Source organism: Musa acuminata, chromosome BXJ1-9 (genome assembly GCF_036884655.1).
Source record: "Musa acuminata AAA Group cultivar baxijiao chromosome BXJ1-9, Cavendish_Baxijiao_AAA, whole genome shotgun sequence".
NCBI classification, from domain to species: Eukaryota; Viridiplantae; Streptophyta; class Magnoliopsida; order Zingiberales; family Musaceae; genus Musa; species Musa acuminata.
Window position 1 is genome coordinate 3160540 of NC_088335.1, and position 27409 is coordinate 3187948.

General features: G+C 42.9%; 5 protein-coding genes and 2 non-coding genes across 8 annotated transcripts; 3 read left to right on the plus strand and 4 right to left on the minus strand.

Moving 5' to 3' along the window:
* Positions 1–1105: 1105 nt before the first annotated feature.
* LOC103997269 (vicilin-like seed storage protein At2g28490) lies at positions 1106–2952 on the plus strand. The gene is made up of 5 exons (XM_009418438.3): positions 1106–1471; positions 1574–1755; positions 1851–1931; positions 1992–2357; positions 2430–2952. The coding sequence occupies exons 1-5, from the start codon at positions 1135–1137 to the stop codon at positions 2844–2846; spliced, it is 1383 nt and encodes a 460-aa protein (XP_009416713.2). The 5' UTR covers positions 1106–1134; the 3' UTR covers positions 2847–2952.
* Positions 2953–4666: 1714 nt separating this feature from the next.
* LOC103996968 (probable LRR receptor-like serine/threonine-protein kinase IRK) lies at positions 4667–8487 on the minus strand. Its single transcript, XM_009418046.3, has 3 exons — positions 8259–8487; positions 6679–8159; positions 4667–6459 (listed from the first exon to the last, which is right to left on the minus strand). Exons 2-3 carry the CDS (start codon positions 8124–8126, stop codon positions 4998–5000), a joined length of 2910 nt encoding a protein of 969 aa, XP_009416321.2. The 5' UTR covers positions 8127–8159; positions 8259–8487; the 3' UTR covers positions 4667–4997.
* A 1845-nt stretch (positions 8488–10332) lies between these two features.
* LOC103997270 (WRKY transcription factor 55-like) lies at positions 10333–11806 on the minus strand. Its single transcript, XM_018831458.2, has 3 exons — positions 11328–11806; positions 11023–11148; positions 10333–10928 (listed from the first exon to the last, which is right to left on the minus strand). Exons 1-3 carry the CDS (start codon positions 11804–11806, stop codon positions 10457–10459), a joined length of 1077 nt encoding a protein of 358 aa, XP_018687003.2. The 3' UTR covers positions 10333–10456.
* A 2152-nt stretch (positions 11807–13958) lies between these two features.
* LOC103996969 (trans-cinnamate 4-monooxygenase) lies at positions 13959–16814 on the plus strand. The gene is made up of 3 exons (XM_009418048.3): positions 13959–14805; positions 14911–15041; positions 16064–16814. Exons 1-3 carry the CDS (start codon positions 14021–14023, stop codon positions 16657–16659), a joined length of 1512 nt encoding a protein of 503 aa, XP_009416323.2. The 5' UTR covers positions 13959–14020; the 3' UTR covers positions 16660–16814.
* A 2660-nt stretch (positions 16815–19474) lies between these two features.
* Positions 19475–19548, plus strand: TRNAI-AAU (transfer RNA isoleucine (anticodon AAU)). Its single transcript has one exon. It is a non-coding gene; the product is annotated as a tRNA-Ile (tRNA).
* A 272-nt stretch (positions 19549–19820) lies between these two features.
* Positions 19821–25925, minus strand: LOC135592506 (eukaryotic translation initiation factor 2 subunit beta-like). Of its 2 annotated transcripts, XM_065081996.1 has the most exons (11): positions 25835–25925; positions 25584–25720; positions 25341–25446; positions 25190–25245; positions 25040–25094; positions 24581–24678; positions 23061–23206; positions 22096–22238; positions 21225–21310; positions 20304–20430; positions 20008–20136 (listed from the first exon to the last, which is right to left on the minus strand). In XM_065081996.1, exons 2-10 carry the CDS (start codon positions 25626–25628, stop codon positions 20353–20355), a joined length of 813 nt encoding a protein of 270 aa, XP_064938068.1. In that variant the 5' UTR covers positions 25629–25720; positions 25835–25925; the 3' UTR covers positions 20008–20136; positions 20304–20352. The 2 variants fall into 2 exon arrangements, with proteins under 2 accessions (XP_064938067.1, XP_064938068.1); XM_065081995.1 differs by lacking the exon at positions 20304–20430 and having other exon boundaries at positions 19821–20136.
* LOC135594550 (small nucleolar RNA SNORD34) lies at positions 21047–21130 on the minus strand. The gene has a single exon (XR_010480104.1). It is a non-coding gene; the product is annotated as a small nucleolar RNA SNORD34 (small nucleolar RNA).
* Positions 25926–27409: the final 1484 nt, after the last annotated feature.

The following is a 27409-nucleotide window of genomic DNA, read 5'->3' on the forward strand; positions in this document are numbered from 1 at the left end:
AGCTAGTGATAACAAGATTAATCTATCATATTTATTGTCAACTTTAACATAAGTCACCCACTTTCCTTCCTTGGCTCTGCGGGACGACATATACATAGGTCATGAACTACTTTTTTTTATCAACAATATCATAAGGGGCATTTGTATCATGATGGGAAGGACTCATTATATGACGAGAGAATGGCTCATGCATATGGAGGTGAGAGACGCGATAGGAAAGGATAAAACCTCGTGTTAAATGGGTGAGCGAGCAAGGGCAAAAGCAATGAGTCGACAATGCCAACAACACGGAGATAATGGGTGAAGAAACACGAGCAAAATCTACAAGGTGGAGGCAACAAAGAGGAAGGAAAGGAAAGGTATTTTTGAGATAAAAAATCAAAAGTGCTATACGAGAAAAAAGAATAAAAATAACACTATATGAGAAGAAAAAAAAGAGATGAGAAAAATCACCCTATAATATTTATAATATTATTTAAAAAAATAATATAATGAAATATGAATATATGAACTAAGAAAACACGATGAGGGCATGAGAGAGTAATGAATGTAGTAGCATTGTTTTCTATTTTATCATTATAGAAAGAGACTTAAATTTCCCTTTAAGCATTTAAATATATATATTTAAAAATAAATAAATATTAAGGATGCATACATTTTTTTTGAACGTTCAAATTATCTAATAAGTAGAACAAACAAGTTTAGAATTTCGCAATAAAATAGAAATATAACGAGCACCATATGCATGATTATGACCAATTTATGTCAAATAAGTAAATATAAAAGATTATATATATATATATATATATATATATATATATATATATATATATATATATATATATTCATATGAACTGCACTTTAAGATTCGCGTTTGGGACTGTGGATGGTGGGATCTCCGTCCTGGAGAAATGATACTCGCCAACGACCGTCGGTTAGATGCCTTCGACCTCAATCCGCCTCGTAGTACACGCAGACTGACCGACTTGGGACACGTAAACACGAACGTGCCATGCATGCACGAGACGTGTCACGTCCACGCTCAACTCCCGGACCCTTTAAGGCCTGCCCTCTCCTCTTTCGCTTCACGCTATGCTCGCTTGCAGTGGCAGATCAAACGAGGCGACGACATCGATGGGTAGACGCAGTGAGGTGACGCTCTTGCTGCTGCAGCTGCTGGCGGTGGCGTCTTGTTGTACGATGGCAGTGACGGGATACCGAGAGAGGGAGATCGGAGGAGAGGAGGAGGTCCGGGGCACGACTGCGAGCCCTTTCAAGCTGGAGAAGTCGGAGCAGGTGGTGAAGACGGAGGGTGGAGAGGTGAGGGTGGTGAGGGGCTTCGGGTCGTCTTCCAAGTGGGGTGGGTGCGGTCCTGTTAGCCCCATGCACATCGGATTCATCTTCATGGAGCCCAAGACTCTCTTCATCCCTCAGTATTTGGATTCGAGCCTCATCCTGTTCGTTCACAGGGGTAAGCACCCTCTGTTCCTTCTTGTCAGGACCTTCAGAATTCTAAGATTATATGATCTTAGAAACGTGAGTCAGAACACACAAAGTGATCGATGTGCTACAGGGGATGTGAGGGTTGGGTGGATATACAAGGATGGTTTGGCGGAGAGGCAACTCAAGATGGGAGACATCATTCACATCCCTGCTGGTTCCACTTTCTACATGGTCAACGCCGGCGAGGGTCAGAGGTTGCAGATCATCTGCAGTATCGATACCTCGGATAGCATGGATTTCAGCCCTTATCAGGTGAAGCAGCTCCTGTCCCTTCGGCTGGCTCAGCCAAGTCAACTCTACACTTGAATCTGATTCCATCGTTTCCCTACTATGCGCTGTTTCTGCAGTCGTTCTTCATCGGTGGAGGGATGTACCCGACTTCGGTGGTTGCAGGATTCGACATGGGAACCCTCTCTACGGCATTCAATGTAAGCCCACTAAGTTACAAGCTGTAAGGATCAGCGAGGTGATATCTGGGTGATGCGCAGGTCACCGAAGAGGAAGTGCAGGCAATCCTGGGGTCGCAAACTGGAGGGCCAATAGTTTTGTTGACCGGTGAAGCGGCCGAGCGAATCGACCGCCGGCGGCGGAAAGGTTTATTAGAATTCCACGACGAGGAGGAGGAGGATGGATGGTGGACATGGAGAAAGCTGCTAACGGGCATACTTGGAGGTGGCTTCGGTGATCGCAACAGAGGAAAGAAACGTCCGGTTCGCTCGCCCGATCCTTACAACGTATACGATCGGGATCCCGACTTCAGGAACGATTACGGATGGAGTCTCGCCCTCGATGAGCACGACTACCATCCTCTGAAACACTCGGACATCGGAGTCTACGTCGTCAACCTTACTGCGGTATCGTTCTGTACCTTGAGCGGTTTAGCGTTGTGATCCGTGTCCTGTTACGACATGTCATTATGGCGTCAGGGGTCGATGATGGCGCCTCACGTGAACCCGAGGGCGACGGAGTACGGCGTGGTGCTCGGTGGATCAGGGGAGGTTCATGTGGTGTCGCCCAACGGCACCGGCGCCATGAAGGCGGAGGTGGCGGAGGGTGATGTGTTCTGGATTCCGCGCTACTTTCCCTTCTGTCAGGTGGCGTCGCGGAGCGGTCCGTTGGAGTTTTTCGGGTTCACGACGTCGGCGAGGAGGAACAGACCCCAGTTCCTGGTGGGGGCGAGCTCGATCCTGACGGCGATGATGGGGCCGGAGCTGGCCGCAGGGTTTGGGGTGTCGGAGGAGCAGCTGAGGGACGTGGTGGACGCGCAGAGGGAGGCCACCATTCTCCCGTCGCGGCCATGGCCGCCTGTGAGGAGGGAGGGGAAGACACCGGTCAATAGGTGAGCACTGCATGCGTGCAGGAGACTTTGGATGTATGTATCTTTTCTAGCTCCTTAATAAAGAAGGATTACAGTTGTAGTTCGAATCCTTTCTCAGCATATATTTTTCTTGTATCTCTTGGTTATCGTCTCCATCTGCTGCTCTTGGTGATCACTTCCCCCGGCTGCTGCTGCTCATCTCTCCGCTGGTTCCAAGAGTTCCTGATCTGGGCGACTCGATGGAGAGAAGCAGATGATTTGAATCCTAGTGTTGCATAAACAAACAACAGGAAGATGCCAAAGCTGCCTTCAGTCATTTCCCAACGCCCGTCGCATGGAAGAGACTACACAGAGCACACTTCTTGATCGATGCCATGCCTGTACCATAGTTGCTCTTCGAAGCGTCACTGGTTCCCTTTGTACAGCAAGAAACAACGGGCTGTGTGTCTTATATTGGGACACGATGATATGCCTCTCGCAAAGGACCGAGAAGATGAGGCTAGAAATGTGATGACAAGGGACCAGTGAGGCACCTTTGGACTTGCAAAGGGAACTGATTAAAGAAGATGTGCACCATAATATTTAATTCATGGAGCATCTCGAAGGATTAAGAAATACTACAAGAAAGGAAACAGATTGCATTCATGTGATGAATTGGGCAGAGAATAACAATGTGAGGCCAAATGGTGAGGACAAACAGGCTCATTAACATTGTTATCTTACTGGCAAAGATTCCCAAGCTACTTCAGACCTGCAGTGATCTGCTTATAGGAGACAATTACTCGAGTTGTAGATGTTGGACAGCCCAGATGTCAGGTTTATCGAGCTTCTAATGTATCTGCTAAAACAAATATGAACATACTAAATTTTCTCTGAATCATGTCAGAGAAAGCTTCTACATGTGAAGCATCTCAGTTTCACAGTTCCAAAGGTGTACTGCTGCTTCTGTGGCATCATCACACACTGCTTGATTCCATCTGCCACTGCCATGTACTTCCACTCTTTTACCATTGAAGTGGTATCCATTTTTTTACTGAAGTGATAGGATCTCAGCCAAACTTCTGTTGACTTTGCTGTCTGAAGCAGCATGTTATTTATTTGATACAAGCTGTTAGACTATGTATAGATTATTGCAGCTATCTCCTTCTAAGCACATGAAAAGAAGACTTAACTCTGCAGACATGGATAGGGATGGGAACAAAGCTCCTTAGCTAGTTAAGAGGGAGCATTTCTAATGTACAAGATTCCCGCTAATGCGGTGTAAAGAACAATCTTACCGATGTATCGAGGCCCGCCCTCAGCTCCTTAGCTAGTCGATTCAAGTTTAGCTGGTGGGCAACTAATCAAATACCGATGCCATTGATGAGGGGAAAGACCTTCAGGAAAAGAATGAGAATGGTATCTGAAGGCTGGTTAGGTATGACTCCTTTGCTGGTGCTATCACTCCAATAAGAAGAAGAGGTGCAAGTTAAATCAAACCTTGAAGATGAACAAGGCTTTATAAGTTTCTATGTTCAGAATGCAAAATGTTACTGATGCAGATATGGAATACTGCATGCTCAATAACAATCAATACATTTGAGGTGCCTTATGAACATTGCAGGCCAAAAACATGGAAAGAGAATTGCTGAAACAATCGTTATAAGCAACTTCGGTAAGCGTTTGGTAGGAATATCATGCATAGAAAAAAAACAACCATTATCATGCGGAAAAGAGTAAACAGAAGCTAAACCGTCCAGATTGATGATCTCTTAGATAGTACTTGACGTACCAATGAAGAGTTGCGGATCAGCCTTTGGCCGGCCAGCATCTCAAGAACGATGCTTTGCAGTGAACAAAATGATATCCAAGTAGAACGCAAGGTAATATATTTTCCTCAGAAGGGTTTCTGGTGAAAGGTAATCCAGTTTTCAGAAGCATATGAAAATTAGTCAAAGAAAAAAGGAAACCTCCTCCACTAGCAGAATGCAAAACAACAAAATTTTACAAGGATTTGTGCTCATCAATCAGATTGCTTGTCATGAGCCTGCAACTCTTCTTCAAGGAATTCTGTCCTCATTTCAAGCAAATCAGATTCCACTTCCACAGTATGTCATGATGCAACGTCTTTGTCTAGCTAAATGATTATATCATAGACTTCCAAGGGGAGAAAAACAAGAGATTTCAGCAGAAACCCTCAACAAAAGTCATCTTCCTCTGGGCTATCCTGAGGGAATCTGATCAATTCTAATATGTTCACAACCTCAGCCATTTCTGGCCTGTTAGATGGTACCTGTGAAGTACATATCAAACCCAATTTCATCACCGGAATGGTCTCTTCAAGAGGAAACTTCCCGCACAGTCTCTCGTCCATGCATTCCTCCACTTTCCCTTCATCTAGTGTCTCCCTCACCATATCGGACAGCAGCACCACATCGTCTTCCATGTATTCCACTGGCCTCTTTCCCGTCATGATCTCGAGCACTAGCACTCCAAATCCATACACGTCGCATTTATCTGTGATCTTCACTGTCTGGCATGCAAATTCTGGCGCCATATATCCCAAAGCACTCTGTATCTTGCTACTTAGCACGTATCTATCCAGCATCGGTAGCAGCTTTGCCAGTCCACAGTCCCCCACCTTGGGCTCACCAGATCCATCAAGAAGGACATTGCTTGATTTAAGGTTGTAGTGTATTATTTTATGCTGATGGAGATGTGCTAAACTTCTAGCGATACCAAGAATTATATCAAACCGCTCTTGCCATGAGAGGGTGTTAGAGGCAGAGCACTCATGGAGGTGATCGTACAGACTGCCACCAGGCACAAACTCGTAGATAAGAAGTTGGAGGGAAGGAGTCCAGTAATAGCCTTCGAGGGCCACAATATTTGGATGTTGCACTTTTCCCAGCCTTTTCACCTCTTCCTCGAAATCCTCTTGTGACTTTACTAAGCTCGAAACTGTAAGCTTCTTGATCGCCACAGATCGGCCATCTCTGAGGACTGTCTTGTAGACTGCACCAAAACCTCCACGACCCAGTTCACAATCCTTATTCAGCACAGCATGGGCACCGGCACTGAATTGAGGGTCACCACCAGCGAACATCACAAGCTTGCCAGAGTTGGCATCAGTGACTGGAGAATGGCTAAGGTATTCATCTGACAGGGCCAATTCCACAGCAGAGTTGGAGGCAGATGCATGGGCACGGAAGTTCAGAACAGTGATGGTGATGACACCCAGCGCAATTACAGCAGCAGCTACAATAGCAATGAGGGCAGAAATGCTGAAAATAATCTTCTTGTGGCTGAGGTTGCGAGGTGATAACACGGGGTTTGATGATGGATCAGGTGAGGAGTTGGGGTCAAGTACAATGGGCTTGGGGAGGATGCCGGGGCAAGAGCGGTTGACAGTGGATCCACAAAGACCAGGGTTGTCTGTTAGTGAAGAAGGAGGAATGTTGTTGAAGAAACTTCCTGCAGGGAGGCCTCCAGAGAGTTGGTTGTGGGAGATGTTGAAGGAAAGGAGGTGAGGAAGGTCAGAGAGCTGCTTAGGAAGGGTTCCTGATAGCCGGTTGCGGGAGAAATCAACAACTTGAAGGTTGGTAAGATTAGCTAATGTTTCAGGAATTGAACCGGTGAGATTGTTTTGCGACAGATCCCTGCATGAAAAAAAAAAGTCCAAACAAGAGATGTCGTGTAAGCATTTAGTTACTAGAAATATGATTAACCACTTGAAATCGAGACCGACTGCATTCAGGGCATCTGATTCAATCTTTATTTACATGACCAATAACAAGCAGATAGAGTTATGATAAAGCTATAATAGACATGCCATCCATAAGAACGAAAATGGAAGAAATGAGAGGTGAGAAACTTACAGATATGCAAGTGAAGAGCAACTCCCTATCTGAACCGGTATCTCTCCGGTGAGAGAATTCTCCTCTAGCCTCAGCTCTCTGAGGGATGTTGCAAGGGCAACCTCTGATGGTATCCTCCCACTCAGCAAATTCCCACTCACATCTAGAACTTCCAAAGACTTCAACTCACCCACGTCAATAGGGATGGAATCGGATAGTGAGTTGGATGAAAGATTCAAGAATTCTATGCTTCTAAGGCTTGAAACTTCCTTCGGAAATTTGCCAGAAAAGGCATTGCCAGATAAATCCAGTACTTGTAGAGTTGAATCAGTAATGCGAGGAACATCGATCGGTCCACTTAGTTTATTCCCCGGCAGCAAGATCTGCCTGAAACCTGTTTCGAAAGCCCATGATGGGAGATTCCCAGTCAATGTGTTCCGACCAAGATCCACGTCCAACAAGCTCCTGCAGGCAGCCAGTGAATCTGGCACGCTGCCGGAGAAACTGTTATCAGAAAGCTTCAACAGTTTCAAGAACTGCAGATTGCTTAATGAACCTGGAACCCCACCGGAAAACCTGTTCCTCGACAAATCTAGCGTCTCTAGGCTGTTCATATCCCCAATCCATGCCGGAACCTCACCGGACAAAGAGTTTGAGCTCAAGCTAAGATAGGTACATGTTGAAAGGTTCCTCATCGATTCTGGGAGTTCACCGGAGAGCTGATTCTCTCCTACGTCAAGAGACTTCAACAGCAAGCATTCGCCGGTATCATTCGGCAACTGGCCAGTAAGCCGGTTGCCTCTCAAGCTGATCATTCTCAGGTTGAACATTCTGCTGATTCCGACCGGTATCTCGCCAACAAGAGAATTATGAGACAGGTCGAGCGACCTCAAGGCATTCAAAGACCAGATTTCGCCAGGCAAGGAACCAGAAAGCTGGTTCGACGAGAGGTTCAGGGACGCAAGGGTCGAGCAAGCGCCAACATCCGATGGAATCTTCCCCGAGATGGAATTTTTCGCCAAGGAGATGTCTCGAATGGACCTACATTGCCCGAAGAACCCATCCGGGATCGTGCCGGACAGGTTATTCGCACTGAGATCCAGCGTCCGAAGGCTCTCGAGGCGGAGGAGGGCAGGGGTAAGGCTACCTGAGAAGTTGTTCACGGAGAGGGACAGCGTGTCGAGGAACTGAAGCCGGAGGAGGCCGCGGCCGAGCTTTCCGGAGAGGGCGAAGCCATCCAGCGCGACCACGGCGACGCGGTTGGACTTCGGGTCGCATTTGATGCCGTCCCAGTTGCAGGGATCGTTGTCGTTCTCGTTCCAAGACGCGAGCTTGGACCGGGGGTCTTCGATGCCGGCCTTAAAGGCGATCAGGCCGAGGACGTCGTCGTTCAAAGTTGCAGCTCCGGATTCGGCGAGCAGGGGAAGGAATGAGAGGAGGCAAATGACACCAAACCAAAGGCTTTTCATCTTCGACAGATATCCCTCTGCTTCCGCTTCAATCTTTCGGCCAAAAAGAGCTCAGATTAAGCTGTTCCAACTCAAAAAAGACATCTTTTCTCGGATTTAGAGAACGGAATTAAGAAAAGGAGAGACTTTTACCAAGAAAAACGACGAAGAACACCAAGAAATGGCTCTTGTTTTGCGCTCACAAGCCGTGAATGAAAGCAACGGATCGCTCGCAGAGCTAAAGCCGGGAGTAGAATGCCATTAGGATATGTGGTATGGAGAGTAGGCGTTGAGGTGGGATGAGGAGGGGGGTTCGGTTGCCTCCGAAAGATCACAGCTTTTCTGCGCTTAGCAGCTCAAGCTGAGAGGTCGGTGGAAGAAAAGGGTGCACTCTCGCTGTGGGAGTGGGGTCGGAGAAGCGTGGCAGAATCTATTGAGGTCAATCAATGCTTCGATGGTGAAATGACAAGTAGACTCTCCGAAGGATCCCTTAAACCCCTATTTTGCCATCAGTGGAGAAATTGAGTTCTCATGCATTCTATTAATAAGAGTAAAAAGCCCTAAAAAAAATTACTTGATTTCATCCAAATATCATTCCTTTTACATACATGTTTCCAAAATAATTCTATCCAAATATCAAAAGGCTTGATTTGATCAAAGCAATGATGCAAAGTTATGCATTCACAAATCACCCCTCAGTGGAGTATTAAAGTAAGAGGTGGCCTTTCTCAATGACACAATGATGCAATTTACATCATTGTATGTAAGAATATGATATGACTTTGGGAACTTGGATTCCATATGAGAAACATTGGAGGTCTGTGATGGTGATGGAACTCTGCACCACACCACTGTCTGTCTTCCATCATCATCATAATGCCCATGATAAAGTCCATCACATGAGATGGGCATTCTCCACATCCACCAAAGCTTCTGCTGCCATTGTTGATGTGTGTTGGCTGCTTCTTTTGAGGCTAAAGCTCACTTCTTTTGAGATACTTACATGTTTATTTTTGATTCTTTTGATGCTGAGGTATATATATTTGTCTTTGATAGGTCAAGCTTGAAATCATTTTTTTTTCCTTAACAACACAATATGAACTTGTAAAGTGTGCAAATTTTATATTTGATTCAAAGAAAAGAAGGCAGCAACTTCTAAATAGATGCCTTCACAGTGGCATCAAGCTGTGTTTCTACCTGTTCTTCAACCAATGAGATTTCCAAGCTGTGGTAGATTTACCAAAGGGATTGTACTCACTGGTACATTTCTATCATCAAAGGATGTAATTTGAGAATCCATTTATAGCTTCATCTAACAAAAGTGCTAGAAAATGACATGGCAAAACCCATGCTTGCTTCCTTTTCTTACTGGCCATTGCCATGCAATCCATGTATCTTAGCTGCATCGTTGTTCTGTGGGAGAAGAAGCTCTTGATTCCCACTGTGCAGCATGGAGTACATCTGCGCTTGTGTGTTGCCCTATGTAGGTGACGAGATACAATGGAGGGTCATCCTGTGTCCTCTGCGCCTGTTTTATTGCTCGGCAACCTTGATTCTTCTTCTGGCTGCACTTGTAGTAGAGCATGCCAACAATCAACACAAAGTTCTGATTTCATGATCACCGTGCAGGCTTTCATAAAGAAGTCAATTTGCATTCAATGCGTAGGTTCCGATGCCTTGGATATTTGGCATGAAGAATCTTCTTCTGACCATACGTTTTCCAACAACGATGATCTTCCAGTGGTGTCGATGGCATGAACATCTGTGGCTCCTTAATGTTGTCGGCAAAACACAGTTTCTTTGAGCCTTCTACAGCAAATGAAAGAACCTTCTCCTCCCGTACTGTGCAATCTAACCGCCAGCGTCCTCCCGCAGAGCACCGGAACTTGGATCAACCGGCGAGGCTTCTCTGGCACTCGAGGCGTTGATGCTTCTGATGAAGCATTTTGAGATCTCTTCCACCGATCTCCGATTGCAGCAGAATGGTTTTCAGCTGCGAGGCCAATTCACGGCCTCGAATCAGCGCTCTCACGCCTGTTTCATGCCCCTGACTCTGTTCCGTAGAGAGCAAGTCCTCGGTCGTAGTCCTCTCTTATGGTCTTTGAGGTGAATCCACTTGTAGTTCTTTTGTCATCGGAAGTGGCAACTGGAAGTTCATCGCACGAGTAGGTGATGGAAACAAGTTCGTCACCAGGGTGACATAAGAACAGAGATGGATGTGACTTCAAGAACCAAAACAGAGCTACCGAGAAAGGTAGACATTTATTAGAAGCTAAGCTACAAGGTTGGCCAGAAAGGATTCGTCTCTGATCTAACTTCTACAGCTCTCATCATTTTGATCAGACCATCGATTACTCTCCATGCGTGGGCGAGAAGATGACATCCATGCTACTGCCGCTGCTCGCTGTGTTGAGCAGCGCATCCGCCACGGAGCAGTCGATGTCTCTTCCACCCTGCACCTGCGCTACTTGTCTGCTGCTGCGGCTGCTTACTCCACTGTGAGCAACGAGGAGGGCTCCTGTGCTACTCGGATTGCCCTCGAGCCAGTTCTGCAGATGAATCGGAGTAGACTGCGATGCCACCGGGTGCATGGCTTCCAGGCCCAAGGGCGCGCCCTGCGGGTTGCCATTGCCACCGTCCTCGTTGTCGTTGACGGAGCCGCTGGGCACCAGGGTGGGGATCAGCTTCGGGGTCGGAGAAGTGTGGCAGGTGTGGCTGCCGCAGTAGGTCACTTGGAACGTGTACGGATCGTCGTCCGGCCTTTGCACCATCTTCTTCGCGTCGCAGCGGTAGTAACTCTTGTGGTTGCAGTGGTAATAGCTCCTGCCGAAGTCAAATCATGTTCTTGCAGTATCAAGCAGATCATGAGTAGCTCATCGAGAATCCACGAATCTTTATCAGGACATCGTAAGCTTACCTTGGAAAGCTCGAATTGAGTATCTTCTTCTGACCGTACTTCCTCCACTTGTACCCATCGTTGGGAGGTATCTCCGTGTTCCCTGTTCGAAGGACCGGCACTCTCTGCGTCACAGTGCCTTCCTTCCTGCCAATTCAAGTAGTAACGATTAGTTCTCCAACAGTTGACCTCAAAGTAGCTTTTCAGATATCTCTGCCGTTGTTAAGTCTCGTGGGTGAACATGGCGGCGGCGGCGGCGGTTGGTGAACACGCACGAGCTCAAGTGCAAGGAAATCAACTTCTGATCTCGAGGTTGGGGATCCCACCTCTTCCTGCGAGACCTTTGCGGCAAGGAACCGTCCGCTGTCCGCCCGGATGGCGCGACCGGAGCCTCTCCTCTGCCGCCCACGAGCGCATCCACGTCCGTGTCAGGGGTGTTGGCATAGCTCGAGCCCCCCATCGCACCGGTCGATTGGATTTCCGGCACCAGATGCGGCAAACCGGAGAAGGCCATGTCGTTCGCCGACGGCCCGGCGGCACAGAACGGATGGTCGCCTTGTCGGAGCAGATGGATGGCTTGCATGTAGCCTTCTCCCGAAGCCTCCCGAAAGAGCAATTGGGAGGTGCAAGAAGACGGCGTTTGTGAGCGTATCACATGTACGGCGTTGCTGAAGGCACCGGCGATGTCCTCGCAGGAGCCCAAGAGGAAGCGGGGATCGATCGGGCAGGTGGAAAGGCGGAGGCAGCTCTCCAGATCTCTAGCTAGCTTGCATGCGTCAAAGACTTGAGACAAGATGTCGTCCATGGTCTTTGCTTCGGATCTGAGTCCGGGAGGCATAAGATATAAATAGGAAGAGGTCAACGGGAGACTCATCTTCCACACGTCAAGGAGGAGGGAAAGTGTCTCGAATGGGTTGCGAAGGCATTGACTTGGTCGTCGTCCTCTGCACCAACACACGACTTCTCCGAGTCTCAGATGGGATCACAGTGTCCCACACTCCTCTTCAATCTTTGTATTACGGCAAACCTCTACCGACAGATGAGCGAAGAACACTGTATTCTCTCGAGGTCACGGAGGAAGAGGAGCGTAAGCTCTGGGCGTTGCATGCTCTCGATAACATGGACTACAGGACTCCTTCGCAACCGAGTCCAGATTGGCTACTCGCAGTCTCTGCTCCCTCTTCTGGAACAGCATCCGTCTTACTTTTGGTCATCAGCCGAGGCTGGAATTGATGATGACTTGGGGTGGGAATCAGTCGATGTGCACCGTGCCAAGACTAATTCTCCAAACCTTTCTTTCATGGGTGTAGGCTACTGAAAACTGTCATCGAAGTCTTTTTCCTCCTCTCCAATCTTATCTTCATCCAATTGAGACAACCCCATTTACTTAGACCGGTTCAACCCAAGATTTCAACCGGTTTTAAAGTAATATTATATTAATTAATATACATTTTTATTTAATTTTAAATTAGTTGTTTAAATAATTAATGTATATATATATATATATATTAATATATATATTATTTTAAAAAGTATTTATTCAAATCATCAATGTATTCTTATAAACTATATATGATCTAGTATTATTTTTGAACCGGTCTAAATCTTGGGTTGAACTGGCCTAGATGAATGGGTTGATTCATTTAAAGGAAAAAATTGATTTTAAAAAAGGTGAAAAAATAGTGAAATTATTTTATAACACTTTTATAAAATAGTTTTTATAAAATTGTGAAAAAAAATAAATAAAAAAAATCATCTATAAACTTTTTTCTTATATTTTCAAACTATAATTTTATTAGACTATATATCTATAGTTTGGGATATTTTGCTGTACACAATAGAACTTAACATCAATCTCATTAGCATATTTCCTGTGACGTGTGTTTTCTTACAACCCAATATGAGGCTTACGTACGAGATGACCGAGTACCGAGAGATAATTTTTGTTCGTGATCTACTTCTCCCACTAAAGTCAAAGTCAACTGTTCCATTTCCTCGCCAAAAGCCAACTGAAGCGAAGAATCGTTCCAAGCGATTCACCCACCATTGAGCTTCCCACCTTCTTGTGACCATGCCAGATGTCCAAAGAGTGCAGATGATGGTTTGTTTGACTAATTAATGCCAGCTTTTCTTAGCTAATACTATCGAATTCTGTCTATGATCCACTTGCCTCTTAAGTACAGAATTCAACTCTCTCTCTCTCCATGTATAGATACACATATATGTATTATCCAAGAGCCAATTGAATGAGATACTGTAAAGAAATGTTGGAATGAAATAGGGTGCTCGGCCATGTGCCAAGGAATTCTGGGAGCATCTTAGAACAAGCGATGGCAAGTCAAACAACATGTTCTTCGGATTATACTATCACACTCTTGCACATGCAACAACAGCTAGCATGTGGTTGCCAAGATTCACAAAGGGGCATGACTTGAGGAAGAAACAAAGGTGAATTTTAATCTGAAGATAGATAATAAGTTTTGTAGTTTTATTCTTGATTAACCATATTTGATTCACCAACAATATAGATAATTAGAAATATTTACTATCATGTTACAAATAGGCAGTCTTGATTTATATGCTCTCTCATGACTTTGTCGACATGTACCCCAACAAGTACGGTCCCAATTTGTCACATCAGTCTTGGTGGATCGCATGAATATATATATATATATATATATATATATATATATATATATGTCACATAATTAATGCTAATCAAGGGAACAAGTGGGGCTTTTGTCCAAGCTTGGTGGCACAAACTAACATTCAAATCCCCATCACTGCCCAACCCGGGTTCTGCATGCATGTCTATTTGACTACGATTAACAGCTGTCGGTAATATATTACCTCTTGGCAGCTTTGATCCACTCACCCGTCGTAACGTTGATCCTGGCGTCCTTCCGTCAATTAGTAACGGTCGCCGTCAAGTTCCGTCCATATAACCACCCCACCGCCTTTGTTGCTTCGACATCCCCGTGACGGACACTTGCTCTTCTCCCTGGATCGGCTCGCCGCCATGGATTTGGTCCTCCTCGAGAAGGCCCTCCTCGGGCTGTTCGCCGCTGTGACGCTCGCCATCGTGGTGTCGAAGCTGTGTGGCAAGCGCTTCAAGCTGCCGCCCGGGCCGACCCCGGTGCCCATCTTCGGGAACTGGCTGCAGGTGGGCGACGACCTCAACCACCGCCTGCTCACCGACATGGCCAGGCGCTTCGGCGAAATCTTCCACCTGCTGATGGGCGTGCGGGACCTGGTGGTGGTCTCCTCGCCGGATCTCGCCCGGGAGGTGCTCCACGCGCAGGGCGTCGAGTTCGGCTCCCGCACCCGCAACGTGGTGCTCGACATCTTCACCGACAAGGGCCAGGACATGGTGTTCACGGTCTACGGCGACCACTGGCGCAAGATGCGGAGGATCATGACGGTGCCCTTCTTCACCAACAAGGTGGTGCAGCAGAACAGGGCCGGGTGGGAGGAGGAGGCCCGGCTGGTGGTGGAGGAGCTGAAGACGAACCCCACGGCCGCCACCGAGGGGGTGGTCATCCGCCGCAGGCTGCAGCTGATGATGTACAACGACATGTACCGGATCATGTTCGACAAAAGGTTCGACAGCGTGGACGACCCGCTCTTCAACAAGCTCAAGGCCATCAACTTCGAGCGCAGCCGCCTGTCGCAGAGCTTCGAATTCAACTACGGCGACTTCATCCCCATCCTGAGGCCCTTCTTGAGGCGCTACCTCAACAAGTGCAAGGAGGTCAAGGACCACCGCCTGCAGCTCTTCCACGAGCACTTCGTTGCCCAGAGGAAGTGCGTCCTACGATCCTCTCTCTCTCTCTCTCTCTCTCTCTCTCTCTCTCTCTCTCTGCAACTTGTATGACAGCAGTTAATTACTGGATCATTCGAACTAAACAGGAAGATGATGGAGGAGAAGGGATCAAAAATGGAGCTCGAGTGCGCCATCGATCACATCTTGGACGCAGAGAGGAAGGGCGAGATCAACTACGACAATGTTCTGTACATCGTTGAGAACATCAACGTCGCCGGTAATTTTCCTATTCTTTATGTCATTCGATTAATCTCGATGATAGGATTACTATCCATTTAGTGCATCAAATGCTCTTTAGTTGTTCATCTTAATTATCTTATTTCGTGTATTCAAATAAAAATAATAATAATAATAATTTTGATAGTAATTACGTAAAGAAATAATAAATCTTGATATATGAAATCTCTTTCATTGATATCAAAAAATAACAAATAATTTAACTCACAATTTGTCTTAAATTTGTTTGACATATAGTGGTGATTAACTTATGTAAAGGCCTTATCGGTAATCATATTAAATAAATTATTTGTCACCAATTTGGTGCTGATACACCATATCCACTTACTAGATATTAAAGGTTTGAAATCTCATTCCAAATGTGGCGATTGACTTACTCGATAAAGACATCAACAATTTATGGAAAGGTACTGATCTCGAATGCTGCATCACATATCTTTTTGTTTTAAAATAATTAATAATTAAAATATTTGTACGAGTGATAATATAATAAAATATATTTTAGTGGAGGGCAAATTGTTTAGTTCGGGCAAACGAATTCAAAGTTTGACCAAATCAATGGGATCCGTTAGCCTTTCTATTAATACAAACTGACAAATGACAATGTGCAGTAGCCAACAGATAGATATATATATATATTCGAGAATTAATAATACAATCGTGTCCTCATCCGATAACTATTAGTCAAGTCTTACACGACTATAAAATTAAGGGAACAATTGTTATTTCCGTGCAACGCAAACAAAGAGGATATCATCGAATCCATGTCGAAAGATGTGGGAGCAGTTCTCCTTTACGTGAAAAGAAAGCACCGTGTTTTCATGAGAAAACAACAGCCATTACTAAAGTACGTACTTTGGGCCAAAGTTGGCAATAATGCTGTCATGTCATCATCCATCGTCTTTGGATAGAATAAAATCATGTTGTCATCACCAGAGAGACAGCTTGCTCAGTCAACACTAATGTATCGTAACAATGAAGCTTAATGGTGGGTTAATGCAGCGTTGGAGACGACGCTGTGGTCGATCGAGTGGGGGATCGCGGAGCTGGTGAACAACCCGGAGATCCAACGCAAGCTTGGGGCGGAGCTGGACGTGGTGCTGGGACGCGACCAGATCACGGAGCCGGACCTGCAAAGGCTGCCCTACCTCCAGGCGGTGGTGAAGGAGACGCTGCGCTACCGGATGGCCATCCCCCTCCTCGTCCCCCACATGAACCTCAACCACGCCAAGCTCGGCGGCTTCGACATCCCCGGCGAGAGCAAGATCCTGGTCAACGCATGGTGGCTCGCCAACAACCCCGCCCACTGGCGCAAGCCCGAGGAGTTCCGCCCCGAGCGCTTCCTGGAGGAGGAGGCCAAGGTGGAGGCCAGCGGCAACGACTTCCGCTACCTGCCCTTCGGCGCCGGCCGCCGCAGCTGCCCCGGCATCATCCTCGCCCTCCCCATCATCGGCATCACCCTGGGCCGCCTGGTGCAGAACTTCGAGCTGCTGCCGCCGCCGGGCCAGGCCAAGATCGACACCACCGAGAAGGCCGGCCAGTTCAGCCTCCAGATCATGAAGCACTCCACCGTGGTGTGCAAGCCCAGGGTGTTCTGATGGCAGTCGCTCCGGGGAGTCGCCTGCAGTACTCACTCCTCTCTCCGTCTCCATCTTTGGTTCCACTTAGCCTGCGCGAGTTTGCTAGTGTGTTGAAATAAGTCGATCCTACTGTATTCATTTACGTAGATGAATCTATTGAGGACTTACTGCTATTATGTGATTGATATATTGGATATGGCTTCAAAGATCGTCGTGAGCGAATGCTATACATCCTCTGTTTCTTCTTCTTTTGTTATAAGAGCGTGAATGTAACCTAATGTGTGAGATATGACTCGAATCAACTTAAGACAAGAGTCGGATCTTGAGTCTCACAACCCGAGATCCGCTTGGGGATCGGATCGGGTTCGGATCACCGCTTTGTCCCGACCGACCGCATCTCTATGAAGTCGCTTGATCTTGACCGTCCGATCTATTCGTGATTTGATCTGTTCCCACCGTGTAACGGATCTACGTATAAATGCGCCAACCGTATATACAACACCCCAGACGAGCAAATCCAAACGTCTCTCGCCGACTTTGTTCCCTTCTCGTCGAGTTCCGATTTCTGCCTCAAAACTTGGATTTATGGCTTTTTCCCTTCCGTTTTACCCCTTGTTTGACGATATATTCGAGTGATGATCTGAACGACTGTTGTGGGAAACAATTTTTGAGCCGTGGCCTTGGGGTCGACGCGGCTCGATTCGGGTCCGGATGATGGGGATCTCCCTGGGACGTTCCTCGAGCCCGTCGAGGTGGTCTGATGCGATGGTCGGGACGGGATCGTCGTTTCCTCTGGACAGAAACTCCTCGCCTTTGCGTCCAGCGGGGACCTTCGGCTTCGCACCTGCACAAAGGTCGGGTCGGGGTGCTCGGCCCGACCCCTCCGACGATCAAGTCAGTTGATAGTGGTTAGGGGGTGTTTTTTCACTTTTTTTCTTTTCCTGTTCAGAATGTGAGGGTATTTATAGGGAAGCTTACTGTGCCCGCTTGCAAGGGGCAGACTAGTAGCGTCTGACGTTGGTGTTGGCGTGGCGTGAAGAACCGAGCCTGAGCAAGCATTAATGCGCCTCGGTCGGTGTTCTGGTCCGTTTGATCAGGTGTTATCGCGTCGATTAAGGCGTGAGGCATCATCTGACGTCCGTTTGACTGGGTGTTGTCACGTCGATTAACGCGCCTCGCTGGTAATGCTCCTTCGCCTCCACTGCATCTTGTGTTTGGAAGCGTTTGATCGGATCTCTGTAATCGCGGCTGTTTTGTCCAGTTTTAGTAGAAAGTCGTAATCTTTAGTGTTTTCTTTTAGACTTTTTTTCCCCAATTTTTGCGTTCGAGAGGTCGGTCTCTTCGTCAGAGGCATTAAATCAACAATCTTAGTGTAACATGTTGTGGTGGTAGGCATCCAAATCGGATCTTGTGTTAGGAAGTGTTTGATTTGATTTGTGTAATTGCGGCTGCTTTCTACACTTTTAGGTAGAAATTCGTAATCTTTAGTGTTTTCTCTTAGACACATTCCCAATTCTGGTCGTGAAGATGTGTGCTTCTCTCTTAGAAGCATCATAGTATCGAGAATCTTACTTTAATATGTTGTGCTGGTAGGCTTCAAAATGTGGAAATTCTACACTTTTAGGTAGAAATTCGTAATCTTTAGTGTTTTAAATATTGTCTTTTATTAAAATAAGGAAAACATGATGAGGGAATCACTGAAGACCCAACAGCATTACGGTTGGTGACGCGCGCCCCGTCTCGCGGTAGCCAGGTCAACCGAAAGGACACCATCTGACAGGAGCAATAATAGCGACACGACCAGAGTAACATCGTCATAACGTGTCACGACGTCGGTCTCACCTGGGCGCCACTCTGCCCGAGGAGGAGGGCAATAATGCTAACTCGATATACACTGACGTCATCCGCTCTCAGACAACGACTTCATCATTGTCTGACCCCGCGCGCTTGGCCGAGGCAGAGGAGGACGACGATCGAAACTCGCCCATACCCTGCGGCAGTTCGGTTCTTCACGCAACGTCGATGGCAATGTCAGACGCCATCAGAGGTATGATCCTGCCTCCCGTAGGCAGGCGCATCAGGTAACACTAAACTACCCTATAAATACCCCCGAGTTCTAAACGAGTGGGGGGACACTTCTTCACTAAAAAAACTCCCTTCCACATCATTTGACTAGATCGTCGGAGGGGTCGGATCAAACACCCCGACCCGACCTGTGTGCAGGTACGAAGACGAGGCGCCCTTCGCCCGAGGCTCAGGCGAGGAGCCCCTTTCACGGGAGAAACGACGGCCCATCGCTACGACTGAACCAGAACCTGGTCGCGTTGGCCCCGAGGCCACGGCTCAAAGTTGTTTCCCGTAACAATTGCTAACAGCTTATTTACAGTATCATGTAATCCATTGAACTCCTCCTCTATCAGCCAACTTCCAATATTGCTCCTTATCGCCCATAAATAAGTTGCAAGGTTGATTTTTCCTATCCCCGCCTTGTGTTATGGATTTTCAATGGAAATTCACTTGTTTTTTCTTAATTTTACTTTGGCCGAGACTTTATTAACCTAAGAAAATTTACTTGTTTTGATACATGGTGATATTTTATTATCTATGAACATGTGATTAGTACGCTTAATGTGTGGATGGTACATGTGAATTTTTTTTTACACAGTAAAAATATATGTAACTCTTGTAATTTGGAACAGTATATTCATTAGTATGGCATTGGAAGTAGTGATGATCATCTTTTAACACTACTCATATTTATAAATTATTTATTAAATTAAAATTATAATCGTATTATAATTATCTATAATATATATCTCTATCTTCATCAACTGGCCTATTAGCTCAGTTGGTTAGAGCGTCGTGCTAATAACGCGAAGGTCGCAGGTTCGAAACCTGCATGGGCCATAGTATTTTTTGTATTAAATTCGATTTTTTTAACAACATTTTTAAAATTTATAATTTAAATTCACATGTCATATATTTAAATTTTCGGTCAGCCTAACATCAATTATTTTAACATTTATAGGCAAACATTTTAGCGGTTCAGCAGGTCAAAGATATATGTCGGCTTAAATTAAGCGAGATTTGATAAAAAAAATGTACCGTGGATGTTACATTCGTGTTGCGATTTTAATTTAGCAAAATAATTATTTAGCAAAAGAAAAAACCAAAGAAAATAGAGACCATCGAGCATCATGTTAAAAGCATGTTAATAACAATGATGGGCACGCACAATTCTTGTTAACTTTGGGATTGGCATGCCATAAACCAAAGTAGCATTACATGTTCCTCCAAATCGTGCTCGAGTCACAAAGTCTGAAACTAGCAGTAGCGAAACGAGATCGAGCAAAAAGCAAACACAAATTGGCACAGCACAAAACTAGTTTCGACAGTCAGTTTATTACTCGAGTTCCTGCTACAAATTGCCCTCGGTTTCGATGACATAAGAATACGTTCCCACAGGATCCGAAGACCAGACTGCAGCCTCCTCGCCTGAAATTACAATGGTATATGGCTCATCTAAGCTTTCAGTTTCCACCATTGCTATAGATGAAAAAAGCTCTTAAAACTGATGAACATTTGACTCAGTTGATGTAGCATGCAATTCCCAAAAGGACAAAATTGTAAGCAAATCGATACAAAAAAAAGTTTGAATATACTGTCTGTGTAAAACGTTGAAGAGCAGCAGCAACACTGGGGAGATGAAAATCAGGTGCCAGCTTTTCGGCGGCCAACCAGTGCAACAAAACCAGCCTTGATGGGTGCAACTGATCGTGAAGAGCCGCACTGAAGGAAATGATCGAATTAATCATGCAAAGTTACTTGAATGCCTGAAGAATTAGCTAGAAAGATGCCCACAGTCGAACAAGAAAACTCTTTGAAAAAAAACCAGGAAAATAATATTATTCAAGACCAGCTAAAAAGAAAGCCAAAGCTCAGAAGACCTTCAGAGGCTATCAGAAAATTTAAGTCTGACTAGCAGTTCAGGTTCTTCGGCCTGATGTGCACCAGAAGATGGAGCACAGAGGAAATCTAGAACAGCTTAATCCAAGGCCAGATGTATTTTGTAAATTTGCACACAAATTGAAATAAATCTAGAACATTTTTTTTAATGAAAAAAACTTTTGGAATTTTAGAAGTCAATGTTCAGAAAAATATCAAGTTTGACCAAGACACTAATTGAAGTTTGAGGTAAATATTAAAAGTGGATCTCTAAAGAAAAAGATTAAAAGTGGCGTGAAGAGAAGAAAAAAATAAGAGAGAGAGAGAGAGAGAGAGAGAGAGAGAGAGAGACTTTTGCACAGGATACCAAAACCAAATTTGAATATTTTTACATTTGTACTAAATCATATAAAAGGAATGATGAAAAAAAGTCACAGTTCTTCGTGCTTCTAACCATCTCAAAGGCCTCAGAACAACATCAGATTATAATCACAAGGCTAATCAGGCAATGTAGGCAATATATTAGTTGACTATCATAGGCCTTGAGGAAAAGAGAAAGCACTAAAGCCCAACCATATACTGAATTGGAGTAAATGTATAGAGTAATCGATGTGGAGTTGAGGGGTTTAGATGATCACCTGTTCACAGCGAAGAAAGAACAAACGATTTTCCTTTGAAAGTATCGTATCCGGACTTTTGCAGCCATTGCATATGACATACTCATCTGAAGGGAAAAAAGGTGTTCATTAGAAAAGTAGTCAACAATCAACACTCTTTTAGTCCTCGTTTTAACTGTCAAAATTTTTGATGCATCAGCATGTTACATTTTTTTTGCGACAGAATTTGAATTACCAACCATCCTTTTACTAAACATCATAATGAAGAGGGAAGATCATACTCAAATATTAATGCCATACTAATAATGATTATAAAAGGTACGAGGAAACTAAATAACATTCAGCATGCCTATCCAAAATAGTTCAGCAATGATATAGTTAACTAATTAACAGCTCAAGATGAAGATTTTGGCTACCTTGGAAATAATGACTGCAAAATCACAAGGAGAGTTTGATGATTTTAGGTACATTGGGCATAACTACAGCCCGATCACAAGGAGAGTGCAATCAAGTTTGTTATATGAATCATCATGTTTTGAGAATCTTCCAATCAAACTTATACACCATAATAAAACATAGCAGGGTTTACCAATAGTTTAACTACACTTTATTGTCAAGAGATAAATATAAGGCCACTGGCCAACCCTCTAATATTGGCATCAATCTCAAGCTTAGTCAAATTTAGGAAAGAACACGATTTGCTAAACTAATAAATAAAATACATACGAAAACAAACAATTTACTGAAGCACTTTGATATGTTCAACCTATTGTTCAATCAAGTTGCTAATACATCAAAAGTTATTTCAAACCAATAAAGACAACAGAAAATGGTAATGATGATATTAACAAAGCACTAAAATCTAAATTTGGCAGTTCATGTAGAAACTTACTGACATATCTTCTGAGGATGCCCTCAAAATTTTTTGGTGCAAATCTTCCCTTGACAACCAATCTCTGCTGCCCATCAAGAGACCCATTTGTCCCCATTTCAGCAAGTAAGAAATTCATAACATGCTCATGTTGCCTATGCATCCTGAAGAAGATCAGAAGCTTTCTTTGAGAAGGCAGTTCATTATGACTAAATATTGCAAATATGGAACTAAGAATATCAAAAGAAGACGATGGTCAAGTAGACAAACAAAGAATGCTCTGCTAAAAGTAAACATGGCATGATACATTTCCAACCACATCAACATGCTGGTCAGCAAGACAATCCCTGTTTCCATCAATGAAGATCATTGTACCTTTATGTTGCAAAAGCATTTTAAGGATGACCTTGATCAAAATGCAAATATCATTCAATGTATATACCCTATAGACAAATCACACAGCAAAAGCATACAAGAGTTTTCTATATCATCAAAATGGTTGCAAATTCGATCAAAATGACAAACAAGCATTTTCATCAGGTGACAGAATAAGTGAGTAATTATTTATACCAATTTAAGCTACCTCACTTCGGTAATTATAGTAACTGCACTACCAAGTTTCCTAACACAGTTTAGAAATTTATATATGTATGATTGAAAAAATCATAACCAATCATATGTCAACTTTAAATTAAAACAAAGAAAAGTGACATGAAAAGCTTACTTGAAATCTTTTCTTAAAATTACCATTACAATAGAAGTAAACATGAAAATTAAATCCATATAATTTTTTTCCCAATGCAGCAGACAGTTTCATTCAAACAGAAGAACACGTATTCAAGCATATCCTTGAAAAATATCTGATTACTAACATAACAGAAAAGAAATGCCATTCTGACAACATAAACAGCAAAAAGTGCGGTAGAAGCTAGGTAGATCATAAATTATTAAAAGAAAATTAATATACGGAAGGGTATTGGTTATACGTTTTGCATAGATCCATAAAATTAACAAAAACTGTCTTCTTTGTTCCTTCTCTAAGAACTTGTGGAGGCCTCATCACAGTTCTACGCCTGTCTCCAGCAAGATCAGGGTTATGCTCACGCAAAATATTAAACACCCTACCCAGAAGCTGCATCGACAATAGCAAATATCAGATTAAAATATAAATGTTTAATATTATGTGAGCAGCTCACATAGAAACAAGTACCCACAAACATTTTCAATATTCCACCACAAACTAAACATAAAAACAGATGTTATTCAGAAAGAATAACCAATTGTTCTGATTCGTACAAGCCTTGTGGCTGCTGATGTAGAAACAAGTACGATACCAAATCCCAGATTACACCACAACCTCAACATAAAAGGAGATGTGATTCAGAAAGAATAACCAACCATTCTGATTTTTACCAAGTACCAAAAAAAATGTTGTACAGGGTAGAAAACAAAAACGTAAAATGCAAGCGCCTGGTTTGGTGTTTTGGAAGATAGCATGAGATCCAGCCAAAAGGCCCAAAATCATCTAGCAGGTCATATCAATGTTAATATTAATTGAGATGGTGACCACAGGAGTATGATGTATACTATTTCACTTGGCTTTCCTCCTCCTGTCCACCTTGTCATCACTCTCTCTTGCCCCCCTCAGCCCCTCATCTCTTCCTCCATCCCAGCATCTGCCTCTCACTTACACCAGCACACCTATGTTGGCACGCCACAATGTCATATAGTTCCAACACCAGTACTAGTCCAAGCAAAGGCCAATACCACACAAGACTACAACATTGAAATCCTTGGTCAGAATTATGTACATTAGATACCTAAAGTGCTAAAACTAGCCACAATTTTTAATCAGATACCTCTCCAAAACCACAACTTGAGTGTTTTAGCAACATCAGCAGTAGAACCACTTAAAAGAATGCCAACTTTCAGGACCATCACCAATCAGAAAATGATCACTGAACTATGATAAGCATAAAAATTAGCTTATAACTGAATAACAGTGTAAAGGGTCTAATCCAGCCGCAAGCAACTTGCATGTCACCTAATCTCGAATTAGTTTGATCAAAAACTAAAAAGTCAAAGATAAATCCCGTTTAGCCTCCCCCAGCAAACAAGAAGATGTCATCCGATGACTAAAAAGATCCTAATCCAGACAGCTATTTTGATATGCTCCAAGTACTAGTTATTGTGGTAATATCAAGTTGACTCTTTCTCTATTTCTGTGTTATTTTGCTTTCACCTTGAAGCCCCTAAAGGCTGACACATCCATCCAATTTAGTTGACATATATTTATCTTAACTTCAGATTGTGGCAAGAATCACTATCGATTTCTTAGGTCCAGAATAAGTGCATCATAGGTAAGACTCATGCTAAACACAAAGGGGATGGAAAACATGAATGAACTGCACCTACACTTACAGAATACACCTTTGAATGTCATTTCAACTATGAATTCCAGGTAAAGAAAAAGCAATTCAGTTTATGAAAGATAACATGACCACACCTCTTCATACTTATAATCACGATCAGTTCCTTCCCAAGGGTATCGACCAACCCCAAGGACGATGCCTTCTCCTTCGTCCTCCCCGCCAACTTGATCACCTGAACATTAACAACAATATTAACTGCTATCATGTTCAAAAGAATCCAAATTAATGTGTTCAAAATATCAATGTACAAAAGGCCTTCTGGATGAAGCTTTCCAGATATATTCATCTTTGAATTCAATTCTACACATTACATATACAGCAAATTTATTAAACTGAATGGGTCACTGTTTATATTTGAATTGTGATTCTCTCCCACCTACATGGACTAATCATCAAATGTTTTGTTAATAACAAAAATTCATAGTTATTTCACAAATAATTACTTTTTATAGCCTGGATCAGTCATTGTTGGCAATCTTAAAACTGAAATGACCAAAATCAAATCATCCAAAATTACTACACACGGATCTTACCAGTTAGATCATCTACCACATCACCATTTTCATCATTCAGAAAGTTAGTGTCAACCTGAATGGCCAAAACAACATATAAATCATGTCATCATCAAAAGGAAGCTGCAAGAACCTAATCCCTAGACATCATCGTACTGCTTCCCAACTAACCTGTTTCTTCTTCTTTTTCTTCATGCCAGCAAAACTAGGCTCACCCGAGTCAGCAACTGCGATGGATAAACATTTCAGCTTGCACAACCCATAATATTCTGCGCTTAACGAAAAGTGAGAGTCCAATGAACTACTTCAACAAGAACTATACCAGTTAAATTCTCCGTTTTCTCGGCTAATTTATCCACCACCTCAGCAGAGTCCTGAAGAACAACCTTCTTCTTTTTCTTTTTCTTGGTCGGATCAAAGGGGGCCAACTGCAGGCATTATTGCCAGAAGTAAATGAATCAGAATAATAGGCAAGATCTATGTGGAGTAAGGAAAATTCGCATCGACCCTATCACGAGTATAAATCTCGCTAGCCCTAGACAAAGACGCACATCGACTCTATTACCTCCGAAACCTCCTCCTTCACATCTGATGGATTCTCGTCCGCCATGCCGTCTCACGGACACAGATTCTCGAATCTGAAACTTGCGAAACCCTAAATAACGAATACAAATCGATGCAACGAACAGCCTCCACCACCAACTACAACCGGAAAATCAATTTCGCACATGACGGGGAAAAGAATTAGATCTCGAACATATTTTCCGTGAAATTTTCTTGGGAATGGATTAGGAATCGACGAGTTCCTCGGCATACCTCAAAGGATGTGATGACGAAACACTGGAGGCTTCGTTCGGCGGATGCGTGCTACCACCGCTTCGGCTTAGCATTTATAGCCAGGGTTACGATAAGGGTAGGGTTAGAGAATGGGTGGCATTTCTAACCCTGCACCGATCCGATCCGATCCGATTCGACCGGTACGAATTGGGTTAGGTTAGACCCGCTTTCATTAAGGGCTAATTGCATATTATCTTTATAGTTAAACTTTTTTAATATTTCGATTTATATATTTAAAATATTTATATTAAAATATCTATAAATATTAAAGTTAAATATCTAGTTTTATTTACATAATATCTTTTATTTTATCGATAGAAGTATAAAAACGAGAGGTAAAAATTATAATTTTAATATCCTAATTATGTTTTCGGTAATGACGAATAATATTAACAGTGACGAACAGGGGTCGCGGATATTTGTTGTGGATAAGGAGAGAGAATAACGGTAATATATGAGGTAAATTGAGATAAATAAATAAAAAACGTAGCTACTTATTATCTTTATCTGCATTGATCTCGATACAGATGTAGAGTGAGGAAATAATTGTTTGATATTTATATATGTGCTGATATAGTTTATCGAGTGGTTCTCATCTTTCATTCTCATTTTCTTTATCCATAACAATCATCTATGATTAATAAAACTAACGACTTTAGGATAAATGGAACTAAATGTTTCACTTTCATAATTATAGAGATTTTAATATAATTTTTTTAAATTTAGATATCAAAATATTAAAAAATATAATTAAGGGTTATTATGTAATTAGCCCATTTGACGAAAGATCAAGTAAATTTATATTTGATTAATAAAAATATTATATATGATTAGTTATATTTAAAGTTGCATGGACAAATATTTATATGGTTGATTGTTATTTGTGAAATAAACTGATCGAAAAATCTCCACGTTTTTTATTTCACTCTTTTCATTCAAATATCACATAAAGGAGATTATAATGGGCAAGTTATCGATATATTTCTGAAAAATATCTTCATTTTCATTCTTCTCTAATCACCTCCTTTTTTATTTAGTAGATAAAATACCACCAATCATCTATTCTTTTTTTTTTTTTGTCTCTATAAGTTAGTTCATAGAATAAATCATTCCAATTATAATATTTTTATACTTTTAACTTTAAATATATTAAAAATATATATTTTTACTATGTTATAGTATTTATCTAGTATTACTGAAAACACTGACATAGTATAAAAACACTATTATATAAATAAATAAATAATATATATATATATATATATATATATATATATATATATATATATATATATATATATACTGTATTATAGCATATTGTTGATATTGTTAAAAACATCGTAATCACTACGATTCACCTTATGGATCGATCTATATGAAAAAAAGAAAACAAAAAACAAATAATAGATGGTTGACTGTCAAATCAATAAAGCTCTGTGTATTAGGTAAATACATAATATTATTATGAAAATTTAAAAATAAACACACTTCAAAGAAAAACAAAACCTATGGGCTTTCTTTAGGAATTCATCGGATTATAATTGTCAACAAATA